The sequence below is a fragment of the Frieseomelitta varia genome, unplaced genomic scaffold, assembly GCF_011392965.1.
Source record: "Frieseomelitta varia isolate USP_RPSP 00005682 unplaced genomic scaffold, Fvar_1.2 scaffold_131, whole genome shotgun sequence".
Lineage (NCBI taxonomy): Eukaryota > Metazoa > Arthropoda > Insecta > Hymenoptera > Apidae > Frieseomelitta > Frieseomelitta varia.
This window is the reverse complement of record NW_025108984.1, coordinates 323453-333859: the sequence shown is the minus strand read 5'-3', so window position 1 is coordinate 333859 and position 10407 is coordinate 323453. Positions and strand designations below refer to the sequence as shown.

At 26.6% G+C, this 10407-nt stretch overlaps 2 protein-coding genes across 4 annotated transcripts in view; one reads left to right on the top strand and one right to left on the bottom strand.

Annotated features, from left to right (window-relative positions):
• Positions 1–5589, bottom strand: part of LOC122529177 (single-stranded DNA-binding protein, mitochondrial) — a 7056-nt gene extending 1467 nt beyond the window's left edge. The window contains exons 1-2 of one of the 3 annotated variants that reach the window (XM_043655026.1): positions 5443–5589; positions 5279–5363 (exon numbers count right to left, since the gene is read on the bottom strand). In XM_043655026.1, the coding sequence (XP_043510961.1) occupies positions 5279–5363; positions 5443–5454 (97 nt within the window). In that variant the 5' untranslated portion in view covers positions 5455–5589. Of the gene's footprint in view, positions 1–1123; positions 1212–1290; positions 1468–5278; positions 5364–5442 lie in introns of those variants that run through there. The other 2 variants (XM_043655017.1, XM_043655009.1) reach the window with 2 other exon arrangements.
• Positions 5590–8012: 2423 nt separating this feature from the next.
• LOC122529134 lies at positions 8013–10381 on the top strand. The gene is made up of 3 exons (XM_043654943.1): positions 8013–8094; positions 9270–9544; positions 9953–10381. The coding sequence occupies exons 1-3, from the start codon at positions 8013–8015 to the stop codon at positions 10361–10363; spliced, it is 768 nt and encodes a 255-aa protein (XP_043510878.1). The 3' UTR covers positions 10364–10381.
• Positions 10382–10407: the final 26 nt, after the last annotated feature.

Genomic DNA, 10407 nt, shown 5'->3' with positions numbered 1-10407 from the left:
TACTAAACTATAAAATGAAATAAAGTTGACATATTTTAGCAGTAATCATCCTCAAATTATTAAACTTTCAATAAAATTATTACATAAAAAATAAATCTTATTCAACAATAATGATGGATAGATAATAAAATAATGGATACATATGTACATTGAATACATCTAGGTCGGTAAATGATAAACAAAAGTCATTTTTCTAGTAACAAACATATTTTTCCAAAATTATTTACATTCAAATTTAGTTTGAAAGTAATTCTGATTAAAAACAATTATTTCATATGAATGTTCTTAATTCTAGATTAAATATCCTAGACTAATATAAAAATATAGATATTCAATTACAGAAATTGAAACGTCTATACACAAAAGAATGTAGGAAACATTGCTTAGAAAAACTTGTTAAAATCTTATATCAATACAATCATATAATATGGTTTTTATAAAGAAATCACTTTACAAAGAAATTTAAAATTAACCATAAAAGAGAAGTCAAGCATATTAGGTTTTATTAATTTGGTGTTTTTTATAAATTTAAATATATCGAAATATTATTATATATACCAAAATATTTTGTTTTTCTCTTTCTGCCAGTTCTTTAGGACTTTCAATTATATTATACAGTCTAAATGTTTATATTCAAACTTCCAAAACGTAAGATGTGTTCAATTAATTTATGATTTTATATATATTTACATACATAAAATTTAATTTTAAAATTAATACCATTTCATAAATTTCTTAATGAATCTAAATATTTCTTCATACCATATATGTGAAGCAATTTATGTTATTAATATATTATTACAAATTAGTTTGTTGGTAACAAATATAGCTGAATTTTTTTTAAATACTTGATTATAATTATTATAATATTATTTTATTTCAAAATATATGGTACAAATAATTGAAATTCACTTTTTATTAAAAACAATAAATTTTGTTAATAAATTATTTCCAAATCATAATTACTATACTAATATTTATACAATATTTTATACTTTTTTTATTTCAAAATTTAAATTAATGAAAATACTAACCTCAATTCGATTTAAAAATTTAATACATTCTTTTTACAATTTAGATGACTCTTAATGAATTATAAAAATTATGAAATTTTGTTACTTACTTTTCTCTAATTTCATATCTTCCACATTAACAGTACAATAAAATTTACTGTTATTTATTCGGATATTTTGAACTACTTGCGAAATAACCTAAAAATAATCACATGATTTTAATTTTGCACATGAATTTAGAAATCTCTGTATCTTATATAGCGTATTTTTAACTTACTTTTCGAAACATTTTTATTAAATTATATAAAATGAATCAATGTAACGCATTAAAGAAAATACGAATATAATAAATCTAAGGTACCACGAAAAATTAAGATTTGTATTCTTAAGCATGCACATGAACGTACACAGCTGCGTATTTGGGAACACGTGGTGATAAAATCAGTGAACCATTTTCAAAATTGGTTTAACTATTTTTATTGCATATAATACAAATTTTTAAAGATAAGTAAAATTTAGGTTTAAACTGAAATTAAGTATTATATTTCACTCTATTTTTATAAGTTTTTAAAATAGCACGTAGTATAAATATAAATATATAAATATTTATGAAATATTATGTGGCGTATTTAGGATTACATTAGCTATTTGTTTATCAATTATTATACGCATACATTAATGGTTATTCTATATTTTATGACTTGGAAATTATGTTCACGAATTGCGTAGTAAAATACGGCAAATCATTATCTTTATATTTCTTTACAGAAAACAAATTTCTTGTTATTATTTTACATTTGATATTCTGTGAAGAGTGTTTTTTAAATTTACAAATGTAATAATACATAATATGCATCTGTGGCAGTATTAGTTACCAGCTATCATATCGCCGCAGCGATTGGACCAAATCTAGTTGCTAATGGCCCGTTCTCCAATTATGATACGGCATTCGATTTGTCTCATCAAATAGTTAATTTTATTTTTTGAATTGACCTTAACTTTAACTAGTGAAGGTAAGGTTAAGTATGTACATACATTTTAACATGCCTTTTAACTAAAAACAAGTGACAATCGTTATTTGTGAATACAGAGTATTTAATTTAGTTTAATTTAATTTATTGAAATACATAGGAAAATCTCTTTTAAAGAACGCAAAGAAAAAAGAAAGAAAAAGTATAGAAAGAGTAAGCGTCGGGTTGAAAAATTGATAGAATAACATTATATCTATAGATAGACCATAAGAAAAGTGAGATGGAGATAAAACAAGTATAGGTGAAATAAATAAATATAACAGCCACAGAAATAGGTGAAAATGATGGGAAAATTCCAGATAGAGCAAGAGATGGATTGGAAAAACAAACATTGCGCATAACTGTAGTTGTAAATAATAAAGATATCGGTTATATTTAGTTGTCACGGGGGTTGTCTTTTGTATGCTTCTTTTTTAAAGAGGCAATTTGAGATGGAAAAGAGTGCACTTTATTGCATAATCTATTACCCAGATTACATAAGTTCATAATGTTAATATAGTTGTAAATCTAAATGAATAAAACAAGATAGAAAAGGGAGAGATCTGGAGAAATAGGATGGGTTGTGAAAATTGATAAATCCTTTTCTATTGCCTGACCATAAGTGGATGGAAATTATATCTAGACATAGGGATATAATCGTGATTGTTAAAGTTAATAGGACATCTAGATTTATAAGCTAGGAACTTAAGAAATTAGTGTTAAATTCATCAATCCTATTGCACTTTAAGTAGCAATATGATGTTACCAGATGATGGATGCATATTCAAGCCCAAGGATAAAGCATAGCCTAATGAGGCTGTGAGGATTATTGAAAAGCTATGCTTGATGAATCGCAGCTTTCTAGAGGAAATGGCAATGACTCGTGTTATGTGTTCTGTGAAAATGAGAGTATTACTTACTAGTAACAGAGTAATAATTGCACTTAGGTTTCTTACACTATTGGGATAATGGGAAGGTTGAAATTTAAAAGTTTATACAGAGAAAACACAGGATTTTTTTTTAAACTATGAGATTTGCTCTAAATCAGAGTTTAAGTCTATTGATATTATCTTGAAGATAAAATAATTGTTTTAAAAATCTTTAGATCATCCGCGAAGAGTAGAAATTTACTGTTTTCAAGTGCTTGACAATAGTTTTTGCCTGTACCTTGACAATAAATAAAATTAAAAGAAAACAAGTGACTCCCAGTGACTTTAGACAGAAATCCTCAATATTTAACGCACTGAATATGACCAGATATGTAGCTATGCAGCCAGTTTAGCAGATTATGTGTGTGTTAATGATGGAAGATTCTAGTCAAGAATAATGAGAAAATCATTGTTGGGGTGAGATTGAAAATTGTTGCTAATATAGTTAGAATGTTTGGTGTATAGAAAAGGGGGAAAGAAAGACAGTTCAAAAGGTTTAAGAGCAGGTTGACTTTGACAAAAATTTGCTCGATGTGAGCAGAAAGTGACTAGAACAGTTGATTGGGGAAAGAGTTATAACAATACCTGTAGCTCTTAAATTCACCAAAAAGCACATTCAAAGTAATAAAGAAAACCAGAAAACATAGTTTTCCAATGAGAATATGTCTGTTAAGCCAAATTTTGATGAAGAGGGTGATGTGATGTTCCATTGCAATTGAGATAAAATTGAAAAAAGATGTTGCCTTTATACGGGGATCTCGAACGTTCCAGTAATAGATGAAAAGCATCATGTAGCAAAAGTTTTTTTGCTACACGACACATTATTTATGTATCTGATTTTCTATCTGTGAGCTCTTTGGTGTATAGGTCGGCTAGTTGTTTTCTGAGTTATGCAGGTGTATTTTTTCAAGAATAGTTTTGTCATCAGTAATGTTGACAATGCAAGAGATTCTTTGTTGACTAATATAGCATGTACATTGTCATTTAGAAATTATAGGACAATATTTGTATAATAAAAATAGTACAATACAGAAGTATAAATTATATACACAATGTGTTGTTTTTATAATAAATATAATACATACAATAAATACAAAATATATTTTATACAATAAAAAATTCTTATATGTAATAAAATATNTACTAAACTATAAAATGAAATAAAGTTGACATATTTTAGCAGTAATCATCCTCAAATTATTAAACTTTCAATAAAATTATTACATAAAAAATTAATATATAAAAAAGTTAAAATTGTAGATATATATCAATAGACTTCATATCAATCTAAATAATAGTTTTAAATCTTATTCAACAATAACTAATGATGGATAGATAATAAAATAATGGATACATATGTACATTGAATAGATCTAGGCCAGTAAATGATAAACAGAAGTCATTTTTCTAGTAACAAACATATTTTTCCAAATTTATTTACTTTCAAATTTAGTTTGAAAGTAATTCTGATTAGAAACAATTATTTCATATGAAATGTTCTTAATTCTAGATTAAATATCCTAGACTAATATAAAAATATAGATATTCAATTACAGAAGTTGAAATGTCTATATACAAAAAAATGTAGGAAACATTGCTTAGAAAAACTTGTCAAAATCTTATATCAATACAATCATATAATATGGTTTTTATAAAAAAATCACTTTATAAAGAAATTTAAAATTAACCAAAAAAGAAAAGGCAAGCATATTAGGTTTTATTAATTTGGTGTTTTTTATAAACTTAAATATATCGAAATATTATTATATATATCAAAATATTTTGTTTTTCTCTTTCTGCCAGTTCTTTAGGACTTTCAATTAAATTATACAGTCTAAATGTTTATATTCAAACTTCCAAAACGTAAGATGTGTTCAATTAATTTATGATTCTATATATATTTACATACATAAAATTTAATTTTAAAATTAATTCCTTTTCATAAATTTCTTAATGAATCTAAATATTTCTTTGTACCTTATATGTGTAGCAATTTATGTTATCAATATATTATTACAAATTAGTTTGTTGGTAACAAATATAGCTGAATTTTTTTTAAATACTTAATTGTAATTATTATAATATTATTTTATTTCAAAATATATGGTACAAATAATTGAAATTCACTTTTTATTAACAATAAATTATTTCCAATTCACAACTAGTATACTAATATTTATACAACATTTTATAATTTTTTTATTTGAAAATTTAAAAAAATTAATGAAACTACTAACCTCAATTCGATTTAAAAATTTAATACATTCTCTTTACAATTTAGATCACTCTTAATGTATTATAAATATTATGAAATTTTGTAACTCTCTTCTCTCTAATTTCATATCTTCCACATTAGTACAATACAATTGTTTACTCTTAGTTATTCGGACATTTCGAACTTGCGAAATAACCTAAAAACAACTTCATATTATTAATTTTGCACCTTAATTTAGAAAGCTCTGTATCTTATATAGCGTATTTTTAACTTACTTTTCGAAACATTTTTATTAAATTAGATAAAATGAATCAATGTAACGTACTAAAGAAAATACGAATATAACAAATCTAAGGTTCCTCGAAAAATCACGGTTCGTATTCATAAGCATGTACGTGCACAGGTATGTATTAAAATCAGTGAATCATTTTCAAAATTCGTTTATACTATTTTTATTACATATAATAAAAATTTTTAAAGATAAGTAAAATTTAGGTTTAAACTGGAATTAAGTATTATAATTCACTCTATTTTTATCACTTTTTAAAATAGCATGTAATATAAATATAAATATATAAATGTTTATAAAATATTATGTGACGTATTTAATATTATGACGGATTACATTAGCTATTTGTTTATCAATTATTATACGCATACATTAATGGTTATTCTATATTTTATGACTTGAAAATTATATTCACGAATTGCGTAGTAAAGTACGGCAAATCATTATCTTTATATTTGTTTACAGATAACAAATTTCTTGTTATTATTTTACATTTGATATTCTGCGAAGAATGTTTTTTAAATTTACAAATGTAATAATACATTATATGCATCTGTGGCAGTATTGGTTACCAATTATCATATCGCCGCAGCGATTGGACCAAATCTAGTTGCTAATGGCCCGTTCTCCAATTATAATACGGCATTCGATTTGTTTCATCAAATAGTTAATTTTATTTTTTGAATTGAACTTCACTTTAACTAGTGAAGATAAGGTTAAGTATGTACATACATTTTAACATGCCTTTTAACTAAAAACAAGTGACAATCGTTATTTGTGAATACAGAGTATTTAATTTAGTTTAATTTAATTTATTGAAATACATGGGAAAATCTCTTTTAAAGAACGAAAAAAAAAGGAAAGAAAAAGTATAGAAAGAGTAAACGTCGGGTTGAAAAATTGATAGAATAACATTATATCTATAGATAGACCGTAAGAAAAGTGAGATGGAGATAAAACAAGTATAGGTGAAATAAATAAATATAACAGCCACGGAAATAGGTGAAAATGATGGAAAAATTCGAGATAGAGCAAGAGATGGATTGAAAAAACAAACATTGTGCATAACTGTAGTTGTAAATAATAAAGATATCAGTTATATTTAGGTGTCACGGGGGTTGTCTTTTGTATGCTTCTTTTTTAAAGAGGCAATTTGAGATGGAAAAAAGTTGACTTTATTGCATAATCTATTACCCAGATTACATAAGTTCATAATGTTAATATAGTTAAATCTAAATGAATAAAACAAGATAGAAAAGGGAGAGATCTGGAGAAATAGGATGGGTTGTAAAAATTGATAAATCCTTTTATGATTTTAATTAAAAAAGTAATTTCAGTGATATATTGCCTGACCATAAGTGGATGGAAATTATATCTAGACATAGGGATATAATCGTGATTGTGAAAGTTAATAGGACATCTAGCTTTATAAGCTAGGAACTTAAGAAATTAGTGTTAAATTCATCAATCCTATTGCACTTTAAGTAGCAATATGATGTTACCAGATGATGGAAGCATATTCAAGATAGAGAAGCCCAAGGATAAAGCATAGCCTAATGAGACTGTGAGGATTATTAAAAAGCTATGCTTGATGAATCCTAGCTTTCTAGAGGAAATGGCAATGACTCGTGTTATATGTTCTGTGAAAATGAGAGTATTACTTACTAGTAACAGAGTAATAATTGCACTTAGGTTTCTTACATTATTGAGACAATGGAAAGGTTGAAATTTAAAAGTTTATACAGAGAAAACACAAGATTTTTTTTAAAACTATGAGATTTGCTCTAAATCAGAGTTTAAGTCTATTGATATTATCTTGAGGATAAATTAATTATTTTAAAAATCTTTAGATCACCCACGAAGAGTAGAAATTTAATGTTTTCAAGTGCTTGACAATAGTTTTTGCCTGTACCTTGACAATAAATAAAATTAAAAGAAAACAAGTGACTCCCAGTGACTTTAGACAGAAATCCTCAATATTTAACGCACTGAATATGACCAGATATGTAGCTATGCAGCCAGTTTAGCAGATTATGTGTGTGTTAATGATGGAAGATTCTAGTCAAGAATAATGAGAAAATCATTGTTGGGGTGAGATTGAAAATTGTTGCTAATATAGTTAGAATGTTTGGTGTATAGAAAAGGGGAAAAGAAAGACAGTTCAAAACTTTGACAAAAATTTGCTCGATGTGAGCAGAAGGTGACTAGAATAGTTGATTGGGGAAAGAGTTATAACAATACCTGTAGCTCTTAAATTTACCAAAAAGCACATTCAAAGTAATAAAGAAAATCAGAAAACTTAGTTTTCCAATGAGAATATGTCTGTTAAGCCAGATTTTGATGAAGAGGGTGATGTGGTGTTCCATTGCAGTTGAGATAAAATTGGAAAAAGATGTTTGCCTTTATACGTGGATCTCGAACGTTCCAGTAACAGATGAAAAGCATTATGTAGCAAAAGTTCTTTTGCTACACGACACGTTATTTATGTATCAGATTTTCTATCTTTCTTTTCTGTAAGCTCTTTGGTGTATAGGTCGGCTAGTTCTTTTCTGAGTTATGCAGGTGTATTTTCTCAAGAAGAGTTTTGTCATCAGTAATGTCGACAATGCAAGAGATTCTTTGTTGACTAATATAGCAGGTACATTCTCATTTAGAAATTATAGGGCAATATTTGTATAATAAAAATAGTACAATATAGAAGTATAAATTATATACACAATGTGTGGTTTTTATAATAAATATAATACATACAATAAATACAAAATATATTTTATACAATAAAAAATTCTTATATGTAATAAAATATATTGTATATATTATGTTACGATACATACGCACAATAAAATTAAATTAAATATAAAATATATTTATTTACATTTAATTTTGAATTAAAATTAAATACAATTCATACAATGTAATTAAATAGAATAAATATACTTCATATAATCAAGACTCTGTTAATATATTAATTATTTTTTAGATAATATAATATATTAATATATTAATTACATAATATAATATATTAATAAATTAATTACATAATATAATATATTAATATATTAATTACATAATATAATGTATATTATATTATATTATGTTATATTATAAAATATGTATATAACGTACATAAGTATAGACATGATAATTCATGACAAATACTGAATATTAAAAATAAAAGTATCTAAGCCTTTTGAAGGGGAATGTAATGCCGGAGAGAAGCGAGTGCAAGGAAAGTACTCTCTTTGCTTGTCTATAATCTAATCTTTCCAATAACTCACGTATAGTATTAAAAGTTTAGTTAATTAGTGGAATGTTATGGTCAAGGTACGGTCAATTTAAAAGAGAACTAGGAGTTTCCGCGATAGATGACAAGAGAAAATGTAATGTGTTCGACGAGACGAATCAAACGATGTATAATTTGACGAATGATGCATATTCTATACTTACACGTCTTATAAGATATCGATAACCAATGACATTATGCTCCACTTATGTTAACTTAACTGACTTTTCTCAGATTGTGAGATGAAAGTGAATTTACACGGAGACTGTGCCAATGTGTCTCATCATACCTATATGTAATTAATACATACACCACGAAGTATACTATCGAGACCTACATATAGTTAAGAAATGACAAAAGACACTCCACGATTCTCACATAGATTAATCTAATTTATATATCGATTGGTAAAGGCTAATGAATATTGATATATCAATAATATCTTGAGCCTCAAATTTTTATATTTCTCGTATTATTATAATTCATTATTGGAAATTGTTTATTGAACTGTGTACGTTATTTTTATATAGTAAACCACTTATANATCAACATTATTTGGTTTAGCGTAGTTTCGTCTTTCTGTTGGCCGCTATCTACCAGCAGCAGAACACGAATTCTTGTTTACGCAGTCTTGCGGATTATTAGCGTTATTAACGCCTGCATGCTGTTCCTGGCTTTGCTATATTCGGTTTATGTGCATTCAGACGATATAATTATTGTTTTTGAATCTGTCTGTCTGGGTCTGGGTGTGAGTCAACTTATGATTCAGACTATTATATGCTCGGTCAATTACAAGTCTCTGCAAGTAAGTTCCTATTCACTTTTATAATTTCTCTCGATTTGGTGGTTTCATCAATTATTCTTGTATTGTTCAGATTGTACGTAAAACCAGCTTTGAGAAAAGTGAACTTAATACTGTGAAAATCGAAGATTTACGATTGAAAATTTAGATAGTATTTTTGTATTCAATGTGTATTACTAGTTCATAAATTCCCTCAAATTAAAATTTTACAAGAAATTTAAAAAAAGTACACTACTTTATCAAGGATTTCATAAAATATATTATATTATCAATTTCTCTACTTCCTTTTTATGCAATTTGATGAACGAAAATTCTGAATATCGAAATCAAAGTGTCTCAAGACTTTTGAACGGCATATTTTAATATCTAATTTTGTGAAAAATATGTATTTATTTTAATTATGGATTACAGCGTGTGATCGAACAAATGATAGACCATATTAAAGAGGCGCAGCAATACGAACGGGAGGTTTTCTGCAAGTATATCGCGAGATGCAGCGTGTTTTATGGGAGTTCGATGGCGTGTATGTACTTGACCGCGACTGCTTTTTCGTTTGGACCTGCAATTTTGCCCGGTTCCTTCCCGTGTGAGGCGGAATATCCGTTTCGCGTTAATTATACGCCGGTGAATGTTATAATATACATGCACCAGTCCATCCTCAGTTTTCAATGTGCCGCACATGTGTGCATAAGTATATTTGGAGCGTCTTTACTTTGGTATACCGCCGCAAGATTCGAATGCTTAGCCATAGAATTGAAAAAATCTACGAACATTCCTATGCTGATTGTTTGCATTGAAAAGCAATTGCATTTAAGGAGGTAAAGACACTTTACTTTATGACGTGTAAGTGAAACGATACGTTTATC